This window comes from Sinohyriopsis cumingii, chromosome 5 (assembly GCF_028554795.1).
Source record: "Sinohyriopsis cumingii isolate HCF-2022 chromosome 5, ASM2855479v2, whole genome shotgun sequence".
Classification (NCBI taxonomy): domain Eukaryota; kingdom Metazoa; phylum Mollusca; class Bivalvia; order Unionida; family Unionidae; genus Sinohyriopsis; species Sinohyriopsis cumingii.
In genome coordinates, this window is record NC_142965.1 from 151,163,181 (window position 1) to 151,188,605 (window position 25,425).

The window sequence follows — 25,425 nt, forward strand, 5'->3', positions numbered from 1 at the left end:
AAATACGTATCTACGATCTAGCCAGTAATAGATAGCAATGGTCACGGGACAGATACTTGATGGTAAATACGTATCTTCGATCTAGGCAGCAATATATAGCAATCCTCACGGAACATAGACCTTTCTGGCATGCAGATCAACCTTAATGTTGTCTTATTATTAGGTTGCACCTAAATCTTATTGAATAACACTATTACCTAGCCAGCGTAGCAGTTGTCAGAGGGACATAAGACCTTTTGGCATGTCGGTGAATCATAGAACTTTATGGCATGCTAATCAACCGTACCATTGCATAACACTAAATTCTAGCCAGCGTAGCAGTTGTCAGTGGGTCATAAGACTTTTTGGCATGTCGGTGAGTCAAATACCTTTATGGCATGCTAATCAACCGTACCATTGCATAACACTAAATTCTAGCCAGCGTAGCAGTTGTCAGTGGGTCCTAAGACTTTTTGGTATGTCGGTGAGTCATAGACCTTAATGGCATGCTAATCAACCGTACCATTGCATAACACTAAATTCTAGCCAGCGTAGCAATTGTCAGCGTGTCTAATACCTATTCAACATGCTAATTGACCTAACTGTTATTTCTTTACACTTCAATATAGCCAGCTAAAGTAGTGGTCAGCGTGTTATGTACCTTTCTGTCATGTCAATCAATCTTCTGTGCTACAAAATGCTACATTGTAGCAAGCTATCGCAGTGGTCGGCGCGACATATACCTTTCCATCATTCCAATCGATCCTTTGTGAAATTAAGACTGAATTTTAGCCAGATATAGCAGCGTAAGCGGGTCATCGACTTTTATACATGCTCATAAATCAGACTGATATTTCGAACAATACAGTCTAGTCAGTCTATGTAGTGGCCAATGGGCTTTCCGACATGAAAAGCGACCTTACTGTTAAACTGTTACGCATGAAATCAAAATGTGCCTAATTGTGTGTGTGTATGTGTTTGTTTGTTCCATATAATATCTCATACACAAAATGTCATAAAATGTCTTCAAGCACATAATGAAAGTCTACCCGTAAATATCCAACACTTCAATGTCATGTAATATTCTTTCATTTTTCATCGCACTATGAACAACTGTATGTGATGTCTAACAGTTAAACTTATAAACTTATACATCAAAATGATAACAATGATGAGTTAAACTAATTGTTTGCTAAATGATTTGCACACCGTTCCGTTTTGTTTGTATCATCGTACCAATTTTAAAAACAAAAGGCACAAAGGTTTTCAAAATGTACAAAACTTACTCATTTCGTTCATCAATTTATAATGTCTAACCTGGCTGTCGCCAAGAATTTCAAAACACTCATCTTGTTGGCGTTTCGAAGCAAAGAGATGTTTGTTGCGAATCCAAGGCAAGATTTTGCATGGTGGAGTTTATATTTTCAGGCAAAAGATTTGATGTAATTCACCGTCTTTGATAATCTCAATAATTCCGTCAAATTTAGAGTTACATCTCTTTAACACATGTATTTAAGAGTTCTTCCTTTTTCTTTGTTCAAAATATGTTTAGGAATTTTAAAACCAGACATTGCAAACATTGGACGCAGATGACATAGTTTATAATGAAATGAACCGTTCTTGAAATAAGGAAAGGCTAGTGAACAGTCTACTATTTACATCTAGATCTTCCGTTTGGTTTGAAACGCCAATAAGATGACAGCGTTAGAGACCCCCCGATGGTAATCGTGTTACAAATTATAAATTGATGAATGAAATGACCAAGTTTTAAGCTTTTTGATAACACTGACGCCTCTAGTGGTTAAAATCGGCGTGGGGGATGCATACAAACCGGAGGGTATGCGAATAATATAGATTATAAATATTTGATGAGTACGAACGATAGCGGGTGCTTACATGGTTGTGTTATCTAAGAAAAACAGAAGTCATCAATTACTTTGGCATCGAAGGAGGCACGAACATACGAAAGAGAGCGAAAGATAGCTCTGCATACCCCATTACTAAGATAAAGCACAGCCACACGAAAATCAGACATACATTATATGTGAATATGAGGAATGGATTAGTAGACAAACACCATCTAACGTTTCTAATTTATTATCTACAAGCAAAAAGTTCCGTTAGAAATATTATAAGCCGCGAAAGAATATGTATTCAGAGAATGAACTGGTACCTCGACCTACTTACTGATCGATGTCTGCAAAAAGCATACAAAAATAAAACTAAATACATATGATATTAAAATTCATGGAACTTATATTTATTCCAGTTTTTTTTTTAAAAAGATATTGCTTCCTATATTAAATAAAAATAGCAGCAAAAACATTTATTTATGCCACATTTGATTTCAAATATTTCAAAATGACTGAAATTGTACAATCTATTGCAGCATTATTTAATAGGTTTTACATATTATTTAGGTATATATAGGTACCTTTAAAGATCGACATCTCTCCAGCAATTCCCAGCTTGGGCCCTGTGAACCTGACCTTGTGAGGGTCATACACATGGAAATGTGTCGGGCTTCCTTCTATTTCACCATTGTCCAGGAATATATGTACCTGCCACTTTCCTGTAAACACACTGATCTATGCAGAGCATTTACCATAAGCATTCAACACACTGCTCGTAAAGCGGTCTATATTTCTAGCCACCTCAAGGTTAACAAGTACTCGCAATTTCAAAATTGATTGTGTTTTTTAAATAATGCAAGCTCTCTTGGCCAAGTCAAAATACATACTTCAGTTAATGCGGCCAAACAGTAATGTTAGTTTAAGGAATTAGTGTTTTCAGACAATAATGTGAGTTTTCTTGTTGAAATAAATGTTACCAAAATATACCGTAACTTTCAGAAATTATTGGTTCTTGCCAACAATACGGCATGCATTATTCTGCTGTAAATGTGAGTGAAAAACTATGCTAATTTGCCAGTGGAGGTTAATTAATCGCTTTGAATTCCATCATTTTTTTTTCTCTTCAAAATTAAAGTTGACGAGGTGTATTTTTACCAGTATGGAAAAGGTTTCTGATGAAAATGTAATGGCCATGACAAACTGTCATCTAAGAACTTTTCTTCAAACTATCTTTAAAAAGATAGCTTGATGAAAAGAAGGATTCATATTCAGTCTATTTTATTACAACTGTGAAGCAAAATTTGATTAGTAACACCACTCATCAACCCGCCGCCTATAAAATAAACAAGGAAATCGAAAGAGCATCATTAATGAATGGAACTTCTCGATAACTTTAAACATGACCTATCTATTTAATATAACATATCAAAAGAAAGTTCAATTAAGTAAGCATTTATATTGCATTATATCTTGCTTTCCTGTCACTTAAAAAGATTAAAAGAACATGATATAGGCAGACAATTCTGAGTATATGCAAACCTATCGCATAAGCAAACAGCCTCTCAAAGTATGGATAAGAAACAAATGAGATACAGCATAGAAGAAACTTTGACAATCTACCTCCCCTGTGCGGTGTCCAAAAATGTAAATGCAACATTTGGTCCATAATAAGTACTTTCATTTTCCATGACCCATTACTAGTCTAAACCGGGCCAATGGACGATGGAAGTGCAGTGAAAATAAGAGTCTACAAAAACTGGAATTCTCACAGAAAAATATTGAGACCTGTTAATTAGTTCCAAGTCTTTCTAGATTCCTCTAGGCCATCTTGCCTCGTGAATATTGGAAATATCGCGAATGGACTATGACAACAACCAGCATGATTCAAATTCGTTTGTAGCTAATGATACTTGTGAAGAATAATCGATCCTGTAAAAATGAATAATTATTCATTAGACTTTGAGAAAGTCACGTTAAGAAATAAATAAATAAATAAATAAATAAATAAATAAATAAATAAATGTCAAATTGATTGATGACGGATTCATATCCATGTCGATGATGTATTGTAAGACACGTTTACGGAGAAACAGCTAAAATTATGGCCTATGCCTGTCGAGGAGGGAGAGAAATCATATTACCGTGAATTAACGCGAGATTTAAATACGCGTTGTTTTGTGAATATAATAATACTAATATGCATAGTTATAGTTATTCATGAAAAAACGGAGTGACGTTTACATTTATTGGACAGAGCACCAGTTAGCATAGAACATTCAAAGACATTCACATTAAAGCAATTTTGATTCTAGCACATACCAACTTCATTTGGCTGAATTTCCGCAACATATGTAACGCCTTGTTGCTCTCCAGATGGATACTGAAGACTTCCGCTTGGTGATATAGTTTCTATTAGTAGCTCGCCCTTCCCTGCTTCAGACAGGTCAACCTGAGGTTTTCAAAGTCAAATTAGGTGATATCTATCTATCTATCTGTCTATCTATATATCTATCTATCTATCTATCTATCTATCTATCAAAACAGATTTATCTCAATAAATATCAGAACACCTGTACAGTATAGGAATTTAACTTACAGTAGTACCGTCGTTTTTGACGGCTCATTAAACGTAGGGTTCACTGTAGCATTTTAACCTGCCATTCTGATGTGAAACTTGTGTTCTTCCAAAAATTAAAACTTACGCTCGTTTGCAAATGACTGCGATGATATCTAGTTTATCCAGCAATAAATAACCAGTCTCATTGCATGGATGGCTTGTGTACTCTTCCTGCTCGTGTAAGTAAATATAACGTTATAAGAAGGCAGTATTTCCCAATGCAATGATATTTCAGTAGCAATATTCCGGGTCTTCAGTTATTTCAAAAACCCAGGTATGCGTCACTTGTCCATATTTTGTTGCCAGAATACTGTTTCCGCATCCATCTTTGTGAATATAAGACTTGACATTTAAACCTGACCAAAACTGGTTTATTAATAGATAAAGCGAATAAGTCAAGACTTGCAAGGTCTGTCTGGAAACTATTCATAAAATTGAAATCCAAAGGCTCCAAACAGCAGAAAGACGTTTGGTACACAGAAGTTCTCAGATACACAATAATGCAAAGGTAGTTTATTTCACGTGTGGCATGAACAATTGATGTTTCAGTCCGAATAAATAGTACCCAGGAGGAAAATTCTGTTGCATCCGTTTTTTTTTTTTTTTTGCTTTATTTGTCAGAGGATTTTGTTTAATTTATCACTTGAAAGTAAAAAATTAGCCGAGAAAGCATTTCAAGGTCGACCACCAACGAACTGTTGCAGACATTTTGTATAATATGACAAATTACAATACAATACCACCAAAACGCAGGCACAGGACCGTAATTTAGGAAGAGTTTACCTGACGCTAGAATAAAATGTATGAAGTATATTTATTTGGCATTCCTATGACCCAAAACTCATCAATTGTATATATGCTATGTGTGTGTGTGGACGTCACCTGACTAAACTATACTGGTGAAAGTCAGACCACAAGGTCACCTTTTGTCTATCTATAAACAAGTAAGGTACAATATATGCTACCTTATTATAATAAATTCCACACAAATTAACATTTTTATTTAAATTGGATAAATAGAAAGATAGAAAGCAAATAATATATAATATGAATATAATAAATGAAACCTTACTGAAATCTCGTTCGACTTGCCGATCCGAAGAATATCCGACTCCATTTCGAATGTGGCTCTACTTGAGTCTGCCTTGACTATGAATTCAATGGGACAATCTTTGATAGTTACACCATCGTACGTTACAAACAGCTGTAAAACATAGCAATCTTCTTAAACATTTACCATATTATTAAGATTTCATCTCGTGCAGTGCTTCCAAATCTACCCATGAAATGGGACAGTTATTATTGATATTATTATTATTATTATTATTATTATTATTAACATTATTATTATAAACATGAAACAAAAACGAGTTACCGTAATACTATTACGTACTTCTAAGGAATCATCTTGAATATGAAGTACAGTCGGACAGTTTTTTTTTGTGTTTTGTATTCCTTCTATTATAAATAATTGGTAAATGTATTTGTAATTATCATTTAGTTTCTAAATTGTCACATGCTTTAACCTATCTAATCATTAACCAATTCCTCTAAGAACCAACCTGACCAACCTGTCCAATGGGAAACAGCCCAAAACTTGTCAACATATTTACTAACAAGTCTATTATTAGAATCTATAATCACGTACATAAGCATCTTTATAAACTCCATTGCAATATTACGTTCTTAAACTCTTAGAATAGATCATGTGCAGGAATGATATTACAACTAAAGATAATCACTATAATTTACAGTCACGATTATAAATTACAAAACTTACTGATATTCGAAACACCTCCCCTCGTAAGAAAAAAGAACATTTATGTAATAAAGCTTTATTAATCAAGAGGGCTCTCAAAACTCACTTATTTCGACAGCAAGAACAAACTTAAAGACCTAATAATGTTTCCCACCTTAAATATTCCCAGCATGTTTTTTTTAATGTTTTCTAATTTCATGGTGTTTGTTTTTGTAATCATATCATTATATGTTTTTTATCTTATAGGTGTTGTCTAATGTTGTAAAGCGCTTAGAGCTTCTAAAGATTAGGCGCTATACGAAGTCCTCATTATTATTATTATTATTAATTGAACACACAAATGATAATAACAATGAAACTACATAGTAGAAAGTATAACCAAAGTACAAAAATATATACAAAATAAAACAATATGGAACTCCAAAACACGAGAAAGTGAATCTGCGATAAACTGTTCTCTTCCCTTAATGTGCCGAATGTCGCACTCTTCTTATATCAATCCGTACCTCAACAATCTCTGATTTTTGTTTTCATTTTGTTGGTGAAAGCGAGAAGGTTGTGATCACTGAAAACATTAATCTGAGAAGGAGCTGAATAAATATACGCTTGCAAGTATTATAATGCTAACATTAAAGTCAACCACTCGTACTTAGTAGGAGAATAATTTTTCCGGTGTTTATATCACTTTTACTGGAAATAACACACTGGATGATCCATGCCATTTTGTATCTAACTGATATAATGAACGATCAACCTCTATGTAACTTACATTAACAGACATTTTAAATGATTAGTTAAAATCTGGAGCTGAATGGATTGGTGCTGTTTTAAGTAATTTATCTAACGTGTCCTGACATTTGTCAGACCAATGAAACATGGCCTTCTTACGCAAGACATTGGTCAGAAGTCAGCGATTATGAAAACGTTAGCGCCAAATTTACGTCAGTATACAGGCATACTCAATAAAAAGCAATTTCTATACAGTATCACCTGCGATAATATTTCCACTTTGCAAGCATTAATATATATTTACCAACAACTGTCAAAATTGACTAAATTTTACTGAACTGAATTTTTGTCTAATAAATGAAAAATATTTTGCCAATCATATACACGGAATAAAATAGTTGTGTTAAACTTTACATATTTACTTGAACAATTTAATGTCACTCTAGGGACTAGACAGGGGTATGTTTCTAGTCCAATCTTGTTTTCTCTGTCAAAAATTATTCATTGGAGATGTTCAGTTGAAATATGGAGCATGGATCTACGTCAAATTTTCGCTCCCCGTCTATACTCAGCCAAGGCTCCAGTCGAAGCAGGGGAAGCAAAGAATCCAACCTGCGAACCGAATTCAGCAATGAATCCCGGTTACGTGCCAATACCAAGAGCAGACCTCAATGTGCCAATGTCCACTGACTTTCAAGTCATTGGTCTGGCCTTACGAGTTGTACAGTGTAACACTGATGGTCTCTCAGCAGCCAAACGAACCATCATCATCACTATAACCCACCGCCATGATGTTGACATGATATGTGTTCAGGAGAATCACGTAGCATACCAGGTCGCAAGACGATACACCATTGGAGGGTTTGACCTTATTTCGTCAACACCAGACTCCAAATTCAGTCATGCTAAGTATGCATGCTGAGACATTATTGATGCTTCTCCAGTTTCCTCTACCAGATTCTGCGATGTGGTCGATGTTAGAGGACACAATATTGCTAATGTCTACAAACCGCCCAGCGCCCATATGGAAACTAATATGCTTCCAACTCTGGAACACCCAGCAGGTCTATATTAGCGACTTCAACAGGCAGCACCCTGAATGGGACTACTCACACTCCAGTGAAGACGGGGAACACTTGATAGAGTGGGCAGCGAACAATGACCTCCTTCTAACCCACTACTCCAAGCAACGTGGGACCCTTCATTCTGCAAGATGGCAAAAGGACTACTCAACGGGCCTCTGCTGGGTCAGCTCCATTGATGAGCAGTAAGCCAAACTGTTCTAGACGACTTCCCACAGTCAGAACAGACCGATTCCTATCCATATTGGACTTCTGCTGCCGACTATACACAGCTCTTTATAGCGGCGTTGGAACTTCCACAAAGCAGATTGGACAAAGTACACTGACATACTGGAACTTAGCAAAATCACTATAACAATTCTCGTTGAAATCGAGTTTTAAAACAATTCACCACTTCCAAAGAGCCATATTCGATGCAGCCACTCAGCCCATCCCTCGTGGTCGTCGTCCAGTCTATACACCCTGTTTCGATGAAGAGTGTCAGTCTCTTCTCAAAGCGTATTAAGCATCTGGAGACCTAGACATAGCAGATCAACTGACTGAATCCCTGGTCACTGCCAGGCTTACACGCTGGAAGGAAACTACAGGATCACTCAACATTACGAGCTCCAGCCGGAAATGCTGAAGTTTGATTCGAAGACTTGGCATCAATCAGCAACCATCAGTTCAAACTCATCATGTTGTCAATCCAAATGCTGTAGCTAGCCACTTATTAGAAGTGGCAAAAACACCCCTGGAGAAACAGCACACACATCAAGTACAAGATAAGTGGCGACAATACTGACGTAGGAAGTCAGATGAACTAGATAAAACTAACCAGAGGCATTTACAACAATATAACTTGAAACGGTGCTGTGCAAGATAAAATCAAGCAAAGCAGCAGGATATGACAACATCCTGCCTGAGTTCTTGAAGTATCCTGTCCAGAAGCCAAAGCAATGGCTTGCCGCTTTTTACAACCAAGTTGTTAGGGAAAAGTGTATGGCAACTTTGCGATCCCAAAGCCTGGGAAAAAGATCCCCACAATGCGGCGAGTTACTGGCCTATGCCCTTGCTTTCAGTCTGTTTTAAAGTACTGGAGCGTCTAATTCTCCAACATAATTGGTCTAGACTTGGCGAATATAATATATGTTGAGAAAGCAGACTTTAGACATGATAGTAGCACATCCAATCAAGTCCTTGTCCTGACTAAGTTGTTGAATACGGGTTTCAGAGGAACCTTATAACTGGAGCGGCATATGACAATGTCTGACTTGCAATGCTGCTGTTGAACATTTTCAGAGCATTGCCGTGTGGGATAGTTGAGATTATTGAACTGTTCCTTTGCAACAGGGGCTTCAGAGTGCACGTCAGAGAGAGCTGTATCGCGTGGAGCCGTCAAACTAATAGACTTCAGCAAGGATATGTTCTTTCGCCAAGTTTGTTCAATGTCTATATCAATGATTTACCTGTACCACAGTCGCGCAAGTTCAAGTATGCAGATGGCATTGCTCTTGGGACCCAAAGTCACTCATGTACTGAGCTTGAGCGGGTAATGAACAAGGGCCTGGATGATATGATGAACTTCTTCAAGAAATGGCGTCTACAGCCAAGCGCAACAAAGATTGTCTCCAGCGTCTTCGACGTTAACAGAGCAAATGCGAAACAACCTGCTCCGAACCTGGCTGGCTCAACATGGGGCGTTGGTGTTCAAACACTCATGACATCAGCACAGGCCCGCTGTTATTCAACAGCCCAGTATTGTTCTCCTGTCTGGGGTTGATCAGATCATCCCACACCAAGTTAACTGATGTCCAGCTCAACACAACAATGCGCATAATCTCTGGAACACTACGTTCTCTCATTTGCCTTGGTTGCCGCTATGCAGCAACATTCCTCCTCTACATCTGCTTCGCCAGGAAGCAACCACAAAAGTGTTGGCTAAGATCTATGCCAGTGGGAAACTTCCACTGTACATGGACATCACCTGACATTCAGCAGTCCGCTTGACTTTGAGACGTCCAATCTGGTTAGGTACGTTGCAGGAGGATATGACATTTTTTTTCGGCATGGGGTGTCGAGTGGTCTTCAACAGATGTTGTAAACCACTCCCTCGTAGCTGAGCCATATGTATGCCCTCCTGGTTTGAACCTTCCACGTCATATGTGGACCACGCTGACCCACTTTCGGACAATACAAGGTCGTTGTGCAATCAATCTTGTCCGATGTGGCCAGACTACTGACTCTTCCTGTTGCTGTGAAGCCCTCCAGACCGTGTCACACACTGTGAACAACTGTCCACGGACTAAGTTTCCACTGGACTGCATGCTCTGCACCTTGCTGATGATGACGTTGATAAATGGCTGGGCATGCACTGCACACGATACTAAAAATAATAGTAGAAACAGACAAAATATTATTTATTACAGCTGATGTATCTGAAGTACTGGCTTTCTTAAATGCTGAAAATTTAAATAATTGTACCAAAACACATGGCGTTTTACGTAATTGAACTAATACACTTGGTTTTCTTAAATAATTGTACCAAAACACACGGCGTTTTACGTAATTGAACTAACACACTTGGTTTTCTTAAATAATTGTACCAAAACACACGGCGTTTTTATGTAATTGAACTAATACACTTGGTTTTCTTAAATAATTGTACCAAAACACATGGCGTTTTACGTAATTGAACTAATACGCTTGCTTTTCTTAAATAATTGTACCAAAACACACGGCGTTTTACGTAATTGAACTAATACACTTGGTTTTCTTAAATAATTGTACCAAAACACATGGCATTTTACGTAATTGAACTAATACACTTGGTTTTCTTAAATAATTGTACCAACACACCATGTTTTATATGGCAACAAATACATATTATTGACAATTTATATGGAATTACTGGAATGAAAAACATATAGTTTTATGAAACAGGGGGTGTTCGACGAAACTGAAAAATTGTAGATTCACCAGATATAGTCTCGGTCTATAAATATATGGGAATACATTTTACTTCCACATTTTCATTATATGTTAGATTCTATTTTCATTAGAGTTTCCTTTCCCTCTTGCATGGACGAAACCAAAACAGATGTTCATAGGACAAGCAAAGAAGTCAATGACAACGATTGTTTAGTAAATATACGTATTTAGTTGCAAAGATTGGCTTAAATTGTTCCTGCCGTGATAAAACATAGTTTATCTTATGAATTATAACTTTGGGAATTTCAGTATCCTTGTGAAATTGAAACAATGCAGTGTCATTGTTATGAGCAGTGTTTGAGTGTGTCAACGTATTCAGGTAGTTTCACCGCTCTTGGAAAATTTCCGACGTAGCTGATATGTGCGTTCTGGTGACCTTTGGAATTCCCGGTCCGTTTATCTCGAGTAATCTATCAGATAAAGAGTTGCAGGGCTAGTTCGTTGTTTGTCGCTATGTAACGATATATTCCGAATCAAATTTTAATTTTACTTCCGCTATTTCACTGTTGCATCAAAAGGTCAATGGATCGTAACCTTCAATCAATGTCTATCAGATGTTTTCATTAGTAATAGATCTAGATTTGAATCAAATTGATTATAAAATCAACTAAATGTAGATAAGCAATTAGACATAATTAATGATAGGTAAATAAATTTTGCCATGAATTTCTAAAGCTTTCACGAGTTGTTTTCCAAGTAATAAATTTAGAATGAATCTGCGTTAATAGAAAGGATTCGGAATTTCTGAATCGTCCAGAAATAGGGCAATTCTTAATGTGACAATTACCTTGTGTTCGCCTGTCATTTTTGGCACGAATATGGCTTGTCCGATCCTGTCTGCCCATGTGAGTGCACATTTGTGCTTGCCCATTTTGTCCTGTACTTCCATGCCTATCTGCTTAATATCGACGTAGTTGTCTTCCCTTTCAATCCGGATTTCAAACTGAAGATAAAGAGACAAACTATGGTTCAATTAGTTTGCAGTAAAACTCTAACAACATACCTTCCTTACCTGACACACAGAGATATACAATGGCGAAAATAACAAGACAGAATCATATAACATTATTACATTGCCTGTTATGATAATTTGTTCTGACAATGGGGCTCCTGATGGGCGAGTGGTCTAAAGTGTTCGACTTTTACCAATTATTGCCTTCTCATCTCTATCAGCGTGGGTTTGAGTATCGAGCTTGGCCAGTGTGGGCATGTGAGAAAGTTTGTCAGTTGCTTCCAATGGGTCGGTGGTTTATCCGGTGTTTCTCAGGGTTTTTCCTCCACAGATTATACTGGCCGCCATGTATAGCCTCTCTTGCGCTGAGAAATGGCGTTAAACGCCCGAAACATAAACATTCCGAGAACAGGAATATAACGTATTCTAATAATTACAAATGTTTCAGTTAAGAAATGATGATAACGTACATACCATAAATAATACAAAATAAGCAGAATAACTCGAAAAGAGCATGGAACATTGCATCAACATTCTTTATTTTGAGTATCGGTGTCCATGATGACCATCAGTTTCAATGTCTGGTTGTTCCAAACCTGTATACCTTACTTTTGTCAAGCATAAAATGTACATATAGTATAAAACATATATTTTCAACACCTCATTTGTGTGCCTCTTGTTACTGGAAAAGACAGAGGAATATCTATGAATTTGTTATGTTGCCTACAAGTGGTTGCTAGGTACACAGAATGAGAGACAATATCTTCAAAATGATTGTTTTCTTTACAAAATTATCTTGGAAGTAGAAGAATACATGCAACAAACAATATTAAAGAAAAACAACGCTTGAAAGTAACCTCTTTCCCAACTTTGACCTTGTCGAAGTCACTGATAACCTCGATTTTCTCATTTTTGTTTTTTCTGGGTAGGACCGCTCTGAACTTGCTAATATAAGCCATCATAGTCAAGTGGTCGACATTTGGGTCCGCCATTTCACTAGCGGAAAGAAGAGGTTCTACTCCAAGCTTTTTACCGGAGTCCATTCCTACAAAAGAAAACAATTTATTCAACCGATTTGTTTGGCCATACTTGATGTTGAGGAAGATTATGGAAGAACATGAAAACGTTTTGGTATGGAATTTACTGGAGTACAAGCTTTATTGAAAACATAACTCTACTAATGCAAATATATTTATTTGTAAACAAAAACTTCTGCTATTAAAATATATCTTCTAAATCGCCTCCTATCTTAGAGCAATCGTTAATCAAAGCCACATAATAACTTTAAGCAAATTAAGGATTTCCACACGCTCGTCAAATATCGAGGCTAGTGAAAATAAACGACATGAAAGGAAATGTGACCTGTGTAAAAAAATGTATAGTTGGAGTGAAGACAACGTTTGTACTGAATACTGCAATCAGTCATGAATAAAGATTTAACAACAGTAAAATACCTTGGTAAATATGTGTATAAAGCATTCCAATTTAATCTCTCTCTCTCTCTCTCTCTCTCTCTCTCTCTCTCTCTCTCTCAATATTAATGTGTACACATGATTCGATTGTCATTAGTCATTCGTTTATTCCTTAATTTACGCCACAGTGAATTGTATTGACTATGTGCTTTTTGCATATATGTCATATCAATACAGTTCTTTTCTTTTCTGCAGACAAAGAAATATCTGTCAAACCGATTTGTTGAACCATTCTCTTATGTGTGATGCTGATGAATTATTTTAGTACAACATTTACTGAAAAGTTATATCACTAGTAATGCAACGAAGTTTTGTTGCAGAAAAAAAAACTAATTTAAAAAATGTTATGAATTTTTTTTTTTTTTTTTTTTTTTTGTCGATGCAGGAAGTAGTTTTCATACGTACCTCTTTGACAGTTTTCAACCTTTCGACTTCTGTCAATGTTAGGATACCCTGTTCCCTCCCCACCTAGAGAATGCACGATGGCACACAGGTAGTATCCATCATTCCAGTCAGTCTGTTATCCAAATAAAAACAAACGATAAATGTGTAAGTCTGATTATTTGTTTCTGTTACAAATGACAATATAATGTATCATATAAACTGACTTTCAATATAATGTATCATATAAACTGACTTTCAATATAATGTGTCATATAAACTGACTTGCAATATAATGTTTCATATAAATTGACTTGCAATATAATGTATCATATAAACTGACTTTCCATATAATATATCATATAAACTTACTTGCAATATAACGTATCATATAAACTGACTTTCAATACAATGTATCGCATAAATCAAGCTGCAATAGATTTTTGGAGGCAAGCCTGCTTCTTATTTATTTTAATATTGCTTTCATATTGTCAAATTAATATTACTTTCGTATTGTCAGATGAACAAGCACAGTATTATAGGTTACTGCATTGGGAAAATATGAATGAGTTTTGGGATGGAATACTGCACGAAATTGTGAGTGCAGTATATCCTTCCGACAAAACGAGTTCATATTTTCCCATACAAATGCAGTAACCTTTTTATTATATGCTCATTTTTTTAATTCTACCTAATGTTTAATTATATAAACAAAATACACTACAAGAAACAAAGTAAATGAATGAATGCCGTATTCCAAACTAAATGCACAATCACAGATTTGTCATTACACAATGACATCCTTATTAATGCGCACATAACTCCACCCAAATAAATTTGAACTTGGTCGCGTGCTCGACATAACTTTAGAAAGAAAATGGCGTGTCTAGTTAAAATTGAAATTTGCAGTCATATTGTGAATGAATGCGCATTGCAACAACTGTTCCATTTGATCTAAAATGAATATATTTTGGTATTTTGTTTCGATTCGACGAAAGTTTGTGATTTTGGACTGGATTCATCTGTGCAAATTATACATGAAATACATCGGATTGAAGTGGCGCGGGAGAAGCATGTTTACGTCTGCAAATGTGTTTCTGTTTCTGTCAGTGAATGTTTGAAATCATAATGTGGGGAAAATATGAAGTCTTTCAATTGCAATTATCAAAAGACGCTATGGAATTTAATGCTTATTTCATTTTGAGTGCAGTAAGGAGGATGCAATTGCACTTATCATCGAAATTACAGCACAATTTTAGAAATGTGTAATCCAGATTGAAAACCGATGACATGGCACATGTAATTCGGATTTGCAGAACTAAGAAAATACATTCTGAGGAGATTCAGGATGTAAAACTGTAAGTATATTTTATTTTAACATTCTTATCACCAGCTAAAGAAAACAGTATATGCCTTGTAACTTGTATGTTATTTGTAAGGACCTAATCTTCCATCATTTATATAATGTAGCTAGCCTAAATCCGAAACATTGTATCAACGCGGAATTTGCCAAAACAGCTGGAGGTTTTTGCAGTCCACGAAACATGTTTTAGTTCATTCAGAAACAAATTGAAACAACCCCGACGTAAAGAGTCTCTAACGCGAGTGTACGTGATTTGTCTACAAATCAAAAGTGCTGACGTCTGAGTCCATTGTTTGTTTACAAAAGAAAGTAATTCCTTTATTCACGTGAATGCAATATGTGTATTGCCGCGCGCGTTCAGTATCGGTGAATACTGAACGATTCTGACAATGTAAAGTTAACGGGGGAAAAAATGAGCACATAATAAATTTCAATATTCGAAAGAAAAAAATAACCAAAATAAACAAACAATACAAACAAACTTTAACAGGATCAAACAATTTCCAAAGGTGACTGAAAATTAATCTGATATTGAAAATCGAAAACGATCGGAACGCGTCATGACCATTCAGCCACTGATCGGACGCGTCATGACCATTCAGCCACTGATCGGACGCGTCATGACCATTCATCCACTGATCGGAACGCGTCATGACCATTCAGCCACTGATCGGAACGCGTCATGACCATTCAGCCACTGATCGGAACGCGTCATGACCATTCAGCCACTGATCATAGAAATGCCTCAGCATAACGCCTGTAGCTGTCATTGTATATACCGCCAAGTCGGCCTATTCTGCGCGTCGGGTATCTTTGCGCAACAATACGTCACTTCTGTAAACATTTGATCACGTGCTATTTTGGGTCAAAAATCCATTTTGTACCCAGAAAGAAGAATCGTACATTAATTAAGAAAAGTGATAAATCATAAAGTGTACAAAAATATCCCAATTTAGACTCGAAATGCACATAAATGTGATTTCTAAATGGCAACGTGAAGACCCACTCTATGACCTTCTTGAACCTGTAACCCAGAAAATTCGATTTACTATGCATCTTTTAGAGTTACACAAATAAATACATTATATAAAGATGGAAATGTGTACCTTAAAACAAAACTGTATTTCAATCAAAGTTTCCAATTTTGCAAGAAGTTGTCCCACGCGTACAAAATCGTCTGCTATCCAACGTGTCTACTAGAACATAAATTCTCAACAAATTCGCCGGCTTATAGTCTGTTTCTAAATTCTGTAGTAATTTTTCCCCATCACCAAGACGTTGTAAACACAGTACATCCTATTCATTGTTGTTTCTCTTCCACGTAATAGCTTATTTTCATAAAATGTTGAACTTTACTAACTTTCCTACAAGATCGGTTTAGTTTGCTTAATATCTCTTGCCATTTAATGGCATTTTTACGTTGAATTTTGTTAAACTAGCTATAAACCTGACCTAATTACTCTACTGAACTGTTGACAGAAACAGTCCAAAGTAATATATATGTATCATTTCTATAGCAAGATGGATAAGCATTACATCTTTTCAAAGCTATGCACAGAATAGGCCGACATATCGCGAGTCAGGAAAACAGGGAGGTGGTATCGCCTGTGTCCAAAATTAATATCATTTTGAAAAGAATATTCTGGTGACGATTGCATCTTTTCAGGTGGTAAGCAATGCTGTATTTTATTTTTGTCAATCGCTCGAATTCGGTCTGCGTTTTACTTCAGTATTGGAAACGGAAACCTTAGGTGCGCATAGATGCCCGACAGCAGTGTACAGGTACACTTTAGTTCAAATGGCGTGTTACTGGCAACTTGCAAACATGATTTATTCTTGTACGAAACCATGTTCCTTTTGAACGTATAAATTCACGAGTGAACCCTCTTACTGCTCAAACTGGTGTTGACCGATAAAGGGTTCATACTGATGTTGACCGATAAAGGGTGTTGACCCTTAAAGGGATCACACTGGTGTTGACCGATAAAGGATTAAAACTGGTGTTGACCGATACATGGATCATACTGGTGTTGACCGAGGTACTTTAGCGTCTGACTGAGTCCTCTACCATTTTAGCAGAATAGCCACTTAGTACGCTCTGTCAGTCTATTCGATGACGAACTGTGTCAAACTTCCGGTGCTCGTGAAACCAGAGAAAACTACCATCCTCCATCTTAAAGAATGTACGGAAAATCACGCTCCTCGCAGCTCATACCTTTTCAGAATGTATTGCCTCAAAGCAATATTGACCCCTGTAACGTCTAAATTCTAGTGCATCGTTTCAGCGCATTAATAAACGAACACTCCGACTAGATCCAGTATTAGCGGTCATATCAAAGATTGAAATCTAATAAAAACAACAAAAACGGAACCAGACTGTCTAAAGCAGCTAATATGTCCTTCATTGTGATGTCATCATATATTGTTACGTCTTTAGTTGTAACGTCATCAACCCTGTGATTCATGACCGCAAGTAATGAACACAAGAATTTTGCCTCCAATGTATTTGAAACATTCAACCAATGTACTGTTGTACAAAAAGGATCGCACCAAATGCCATCCAGCCTGAGTATCTGTTATCAAAGTGTATGATTTTCTGCAGGTGGTCTTTTACCACTCAATATACAGCGTTTTTTCAATGGTAGTATCCAACCCAAGGGCGATAACCCAATGCGAGTGTTATGACGTAATCTCGTCTTTTTTCCCCCCATAATTCACAGCTTTGATGTGAAGCGACCACCAGATCATTGCAATTCATGGAGAAGTTTCTAAGTTAGTTATGGCAATGACCACTGTTGTGCGAATGACGTCACTAACTAAACAGACGGGGGAAACAGCTTTTACTTGTCACCGGCCTTCCTTACTAGCTTGCCAATTTTAGGCCGGGAACATGCAAATATCGCACTATCCAAATATGTCCTATGCAATTTTGTGGAAAGTCACAATGTGTTCAGATTCAGTCGATACTTTCCTCTTATTTAGCAGTGGGTTATTAGTCATTGTTGTCATTTAAAAGTTCATTTAACGGGTTAGATAATTTTGCAGATACGAGACTGTCTTGTAAGACGAAAATATCCTCATTCCGTTTCCAACTGTTATTATTATTAAATATGTGTTCACTGAAACATTATCTTACCGTGAGATTGGTGATGTTGGTATTTCTTAACTGCTTACACACCCAGTTGAGGGTATCATAGTATCCAGGGGATCCCGCCTTTACCAGATAAGAAAGGTATGTCATGGCGGAGAGTTCATCGAGTTTGTCGTTGGCAAAATCCTTTGGGTGAACGACTATTGGAATATTAAAATGTTCTTTGAAAAGGTTCATTGCCGTGCGGCAGTTTTCTGCTCTGTAAATAAGAACAAATTTTATATCAATGAAATCAAACTGAATAAATATACGAGTAGATGTAATACTAAACATTTATGTTAATTATTAATTAAAGAAATATGTCTTTAATATATTAGTGAGTGTGAAAATAAATAACATTTACTGAAGCCGTGTTCGCTATTTTCATATAATATGTCAGTAGTCTAGCTGTCATGGGACCTGAACAACCCACCCATCAATTTTTGCCATTGTTTAATTTTCTTAGAACCCTCGTATCCTCCATAAATTTTAAGAAAGATCCTAGATAAACATCCATATATCCTTTCTTTAACGTTTTATAAATATCAATACTCTACCCTTCACACGATAAAATTAATTAAAACAAAAAAAGAAACAGAGCAAAAACCACAACATAGGCCAGCCACTCTTATATCTAAAAAATAGACCATCAATCCTCAAGTTTAAAAGAACCCACAAGAAAACCCCAAAAAAGGAGACAAAACAAGAACACAACACTGAACCATCAATCAACAAAATTTAGTAACAAAGTCATAGGTCACGAACCCTTACAATTAAACAAAAACACTCCCTCGTCCATCAGCCCAAAGAATTTAAAACAAACAAAACAAGAGAGGCACTAAGGCACCAACAGTACTACAGATAAACCAAACCTAAAAATGGAAACTCAAGATCATCTCCTCCAAAATGCCCATCGAAATCGAAAGAAACAAAACCACAATCTACTTCTATAAGCATAACTTTTTCTGTAACAAGTTATGAGTTTTTGGTATATCGGAATAATTGTTCTATTACAAAGTATGAGTTCTGGATTTATTTTAATATTTTGTTACTTAACAAGGTATGAGTTCTGGATACATATGAATATTTTGTTCTGTAGCAAGGTATGAGTTCTAGGTAGATCAGAATATTCTTTTGTAGCAAGGTACGAGTTCTAGGTAGATCAGAATATTTTTTTTTGTAGCAAGGTACGAGTTATGGGTAGATCAGAATATTTTTTTGTGTAGCAAGGTACGACTTATGGGTAGATCTGAATAATATTTTCTGTAACAAGGTATGGGTTCTGGGTAGATCTGAATATTTTTTTTATATAACAAGGTAGGAGTTCTGGGTAGATCTGAATACATGTTTTCTCAGTCCCTATAGATGTATCTATACCCTCCTCTAATTTTAGCCACAAAGAATCAGTATTTTAAATGAAATTCACTTAATGATAACAACTTGTAAATATGACATTTTAACGTCAAAACGTTGACGTTTTGCTTCATACTTTATACAGTTTTTATAAAAAGTATATATCGCAATCCTCAAAGACAGAGAAGATAATAACGAAAAGATATAACAACAGGGTTAAATGCAGTATACTTTCTTGTAGTTGGATACCTTCAACGAATACCAGTAGTGAAGGGGGACACTTTACGTACAATGGGAATTATCATTAAAAACACCCTTGGGACACTTTACGTACAATGGAAATTTAACATGGAGAAAAATCGTGGGACACTTTACGTACAAGGGGAATTAACATGGGAATAAATCGTGGGATACTATACGTACAAGGGAATTTAACATGGGAATAAATTGTGGGATACTATACGTACAAGGGGAATTTAACATGGGATTTTTTTTTTAAAAAAAAAAGTTTTTTTAAAATTTAAATTTAAATTTAAATTTAAAAAAGGGGTAGGCAATTCAAAAGACTATCTCTTTTCGAGAAATATGGCTGGCCCTGAAAAGGGCCTTTGGGTTTATGTTAATATGCCCTTAACATAGAGGGCATTTGCGACATCTTCTTTTCCTCAAACTTCGTCTTACAGCAGGGCCATACATCAGAGTCCTCTTGAGGCAACCTTGTCTCTCTATATAGACTCTTCTTATCCACAGGCTGCTGTTGGTCCTGTAGACAACGGTCCACTTGGATCGGACATACATGAGCATGTCCGTCCTGAACATCATTGTTGACACAAGGGTTGAAGATTCAACGTCGGTCCACATGTTGAGGCTCCGAGAATAGGTGAATCAATGCAGTGAACGGCGCTTATTTATAGGGACAGAAAGGATTGAAACGGATTGAGTTCATTCACCAATCCAAACACGCGTTACAGAATTCAGTCAGCCCGCATCCAATCCGAAGAGAGCAGTCTGTGACGTCACGTAGTCAATATAGATTCGCTAGCGCTTGTGTGCAGTCAATCTATGCGATAGTGATTCAACATGACGGAAACTCAGAAAACGATCCAGTGGGGTGCACCAGCAGGGGAGACCGCCCAAGGGAACCCGGACTTACTTTCAGAAGAGGTGAATTGGGATTTTGTGGATTTTCTCTCCTCGCAAGAATTTGTTCCGGAACCTTCGTTACCTTCTTCATTACCGCAAGTGGAGAATTTTAGACAGAGACAGAAAGAAGAATTGGAGAAATTTATACAACGACAAAAGGAAGCGGAACAGGCTTTTCTCCTACAGCAACAGCAGCAAGAAGAAGAGGTAAGAAAAAAACAACAGCAAGAAGAAGTAGCAGCAAAGAAACAAGAGGGTGAAAATCAAACGGTCACGGTACTGTTGGACATTTTAGCGGAGTTAAGAAGTCTGAAACAAATGTATCAGACTTCTTTATCACGACCGAAGAGAATACGACCTTCCCGAGCCAAACATGTCAACCCTGTGACTAAGCCTACCGTACCACCCTTAGTGATTTCAACCCAATCATTATCATCATTACGCAGTCCAGAAGTAGGCCTTGGCCGTGGCAAAGGCTTAAGGCAGTTAAAATTGATTGCTTAAACTCACCCCTGCACCATGAAGAAAAAAGGCCCTTTTCAGGGCCACCCACATTTCTCGAAAAGAAATACAATTTCAATTTGCCAATAACTCAAAAAAACTCACCCATGTTACCCTTATAGTACGTGTCTGTGTATGAGTGCGTGAGTGTAGCTTCTTATTTTAAAATCAAAACTCAAAGACTCTTACCTTATATCATTCATTTATTCTTTTCTCCATTTTTACAATCCAATTCACAATTCACAACACAACACTTTAATAATAAGTTCATTGATTTCTTCTTTTCTCCTTGTTTAGTCTCTCTGTTTTTTGAATTTCTTCACCGTCACACTCTTTTCCTCTTCTTCCTCCTCGCTTTCTTCCCTTCTTCTTTTTTTCTCCTGTTTCTTTTTCTTCACCTGTCTTCTTTCTTCCTCAGAAGAATCCCTCTCTTCCTCTGAAGAATCCCTCTCTTCTTCTGAAGAATTCCTCTCTTCTTCTGACTCCTCTTGTTTCTTTTTTGGGCAATCTGGAGACCAATGTCCTTTTTCTTTACAATAATAACAGGTATCTTGACTTTTGTCTTTTTTATCCCCTGTTTTTTTTCTTTTTTGACGGTCTGGACACTCTGAAGACCAATGCCCTTTCTTCTGACAGATATAGCAAGTATCTTGACTTTTATCTCTAAAGGAAGGAGAGTAGTCCGTAGGCTGGTCTGAAGAGAATTTTCTAATGACCCCTCGCAAAGCTCTGACGAAACGTTCCATCTGGTCAGTCTCTTCCATCGTTGTGTTCGGCTTGAGAGTGAAATGAATAGTGAAAGGACAGGACACACACCCTTTTATATACGCTGGTCTGCTATGACTATAAAGTAGTTTATGGTGTTTGAACTTGAGTCATTTGACTTTTTGCTTTCAAGATGAAACGATCCCATTCATTCGAGAAGAAAGAAGAAGAAAGTAAGAGGCAGAAACGTGATCTATCGCCTCGTACCAGGGCTGAAATCTTGGCACAAATTCATGCCAGTGATTTTGAAGAGGACATGAGTGAACCAGAATCCGAACCCTCTAAAACAAGTTCACCACCCTTAGTCAACCCTGAAAAGTACTATTCCATTCGAGAGACGGAAAAGCGCTCCTCTAGAAAATTTAGAACCACGGCTTACAAATACACGGTGAAGTTTAAAGATTTCAAGGCTGAAGTGCCGTTAGAGAAAGCAGAAGTGTTCATCACTGAGGTGTGGGATTCTTTGCTCACTGCACTCAAGCGACAATGTCAACCCAAAGAAGACGATCGTTTGAGACTTTCCATACAACACGACGGTTTGAAATCCCCTGTTTGGATCGAGTTTAGCACCCCTGCAGAATTGACTACTTCCAAAGTCATGGACAAGATTCAACACGTACAACAATCTAATGATCAGTTTGACATCACCGATGGTAAAGCCACACTGGACATGACCCACGTCTCTCCTCCTCAAGGGACAGGACGCAAAAAGATGTTATTGGTGGACGACCTTCGCAACACCAAAAAGAGTCTCGTCCGAATTAACAACTCTCATGACCAGATGTGTTTAGCCCGTGCCATCGTGGTGGGACGAACCTATGCCGACAAGAACGACACGGTAGAATGGAAAAGAACCTGGAACACTATTCAACGTTCCCATCGAGCCAAGCAACTAAACGAAGCAGAACTCCTGTTGCAACAAGCTGGCCTGTCCAAAGACACACCCTGTGGCATTCCTGAGATGCAAAAATTGCAAGATGCCCTAGCTCCACGCTACACCTTGAAAGTGCACCCTCAAGAAGTGCGCGGACCTCTGTTGTTTCGAGGCCAAGACTTTAAGGACGGAAAATACATTCATGTCTATTATCACGATGAACATTTCGATACCATTACCAGTATCACCGGATTCCTGAAATACGGTTATTACTGTGAGAAATGTGACCATGGTTATAACAATCGAGAGCAACACAAGCATTGTGGATCGAAATGCACAGGATGTTTGGCCTCTTCACCCTGTCTGAGCGAAGAACCAGTGCCTTGTTCCACTTGTCTGCGCACGTTTGTCAGCCCTACCTGTTACCAACAACATCTGAAAACGCAAGGTTCACAGAAGAAATGCGCTTGTCAACTGCTGAGATTGTGCTCTACGTGTGAACAAGTCATACGTACCAATAATACCAAGGCACACGTATGTCGAGGAAAGAAAAAATGTCACATTTGTCACCACATCGTGGACTTGGAACACCAATGTTACGTGCAAAAATACCAACCCCCACCAGAGAAAGAGGACGGTCACAAGAAGAAAGGCAATTTCATCTTTTTCGATTTCGAATGCATGCAAGAAACTGGCATTCACATTCCTAATTTCTGCGTGGCTCATCGAGCGTGCGAGAAGTGCATTCAAGAACCTATCTTCAGTCATTGCCCTCACTGCAGCAAGATACCCGGAGGGCGTGAAAAAATCTTTCGGGGACCTAACACGTTAGCCGATTTTGCCCAATGGGCCTTAGACCCCGTCGACAAGACGTGGAGCCAAGAGGACATCGAACGTTACGGAGATTGTCATCGTCATGCCACGGTGATGGCTCACAATTTCTCCGGATACGATGGACAGTTTCTTCTCAGATATTATACGGAACAAGGCACCGAACGTCCTAAAGTGACATTGAACGGAACCAAAATCATTTTCATGCAAGTGGGACAAGTGCAGTTTAAAGATTCGATGAGTTACTTGGCCATGCCTTTGAGTCGAATGCCTAAAACGTTTGGAATGACAGAAATGGCTAAAGGGTACTTTCCACACTTTTTCAATACGGAAGCCAATCAACATGCCGTTCTACCCCATTTGCCTGAGGCTCACTATTACGACCCCGACAACATGCGTACCGAACAACGAGAAGCTTTCTACGCTTGGTACCAGGCTCACGCCTCGGACCCTTTCGACTTTCAGGAAGAAATGCTAAAGTATTGTCGTTCCGACGTGGACATTTTACGGCGTTGCTGTGGAAAATTTCGAGAACTGTTCATGGAACACGGAGGGGTCGATCCTTTGAAAGAAGCTTGCACCATTGCCAAAGCGTGTTCCTTAGTGTATCGACAACGATTCATGCCTGAAAAGACCGTGGCTGTCATCAGTCCTCAAACGACCCACTTTGTCAAACGTCAATACTCGGTCAAAGCCCTACGTTGGTTACATTACTTGTGCGACAAGGAAGACAAGTGGATTCAGCATGCCCGCAACGGAGGGGGCGAAAAGACCATCGGAACGTATTCGGTCGATGGCTGGGACTTAGAAAACCCCAAGATCGTGTACGAGTTTAACGGTTCCTTATTTCACGGATGTCCCGTCTGTTACCCTGACCGTGGCACTAAAAATCAGTTTTTGCAACGAACCATGGAAGACTTGTACCAGGACACTTGTCAGCGGCGCCTAAAGTTGGAACAGGAAGGATACCAAGTGGTGGAAATGTGGGAACACGAGTACGATCACCGTATGAAAACCGATCCCGAGTTTAAACGCCTCGTGGAAAGTTACCAGTTCGTGGACCCGCTGAACCCGAGGGATAGTTTGTACGGAGGAAGGACCAATGCCACCTGTTTGCTGTACCAAGCCGACGAAGAGAAAGGAGAAGAAATCAAATACTTGGACGTGTGTTCGCTGTATCCCTACGTGTGCAAATATTGTCGTTTTCCCGTAGGGCACCCACAATTGCTGACGGAACACATCGACCTGAAAAACATTCGACAATACGAAGGCTTGATCAAGTGCAAAGTTTTGCCTCCCACGAACCTCTACCATCCCGTCTTACCTCACCATTGTCAAGGCAAATTGATGTTTCCCTTGTGCCGTACTTGTGCCGAAACGTGCAACCAAGACCAAGCTTGTCAGCACAGCCAGGAAGAACGTGCCTTGACGGGAACCTGGGTCAGCGTAGAATTGTTCAAAGCTATGGACATGGGATACCAACTGTTAGAAGTGTACGAAATTTGCCACTTTCCCAAGACACAACAATACCGCAAGGGTGACCCCACGCAGAAAGGCATTTTCGCCGACTACGTGGATGCCTTTTTGAAACTGAAGCAAGAAGCCAGCGGCTATCCTTCCTGGTGTCACACTCCCGAAGACCAAATACAATTCAAAGAGAAATACTACGAA

At 38.0% G+C, this 25,425-nt stretch overlaps 1 protein-coding gene across 2 annotated transcripts in view; it reads right to left on the reverse strand.

The window, feature by feature from the left end:
• The window catches only part of LOC149800465 (filamin-A-like), a 101,139-nt gene that overhangs the window by 37,743 nt on the left and 37,971 nt on the right, over positions 1–25,425 (reverse strand). Inside the window, exons 4-10 of one of the 2 annotated variants that reach the window (XM_089960090.1) lie at positions 18,294–18,507; positions 13,819–13,930; positions 12,799–12,986; positions 11,777–11,932; positions 5,522–5,653; positions 4,152–4,281; positions 2,414–2,551 (exon numbers count right to left, since the gene is read on the reverse strand). In XM_089960090.1, the coding sequence (XP_089816216.1) occupies positions 2,414–2,551; positions 4,152–4,281; positions 5,522–5,653; positions 11,777–11,932; positions 12,799–12,986; positions 13,819–13,930; positions 18,294–18,507 (1,070 nt within the window). The remainder of the gene's footprint in view (positions 1–2,413; positions 2,552–4,151; positions 4,282–5,521; positions 5,654–11,776; positions 11,933–12,798; positions 12,987–13,818; positions 13,931–18,293; positions 18,508–25,425) is intronic. The other variant, XM_089960091.1, reaches the window with a different exon arrangement.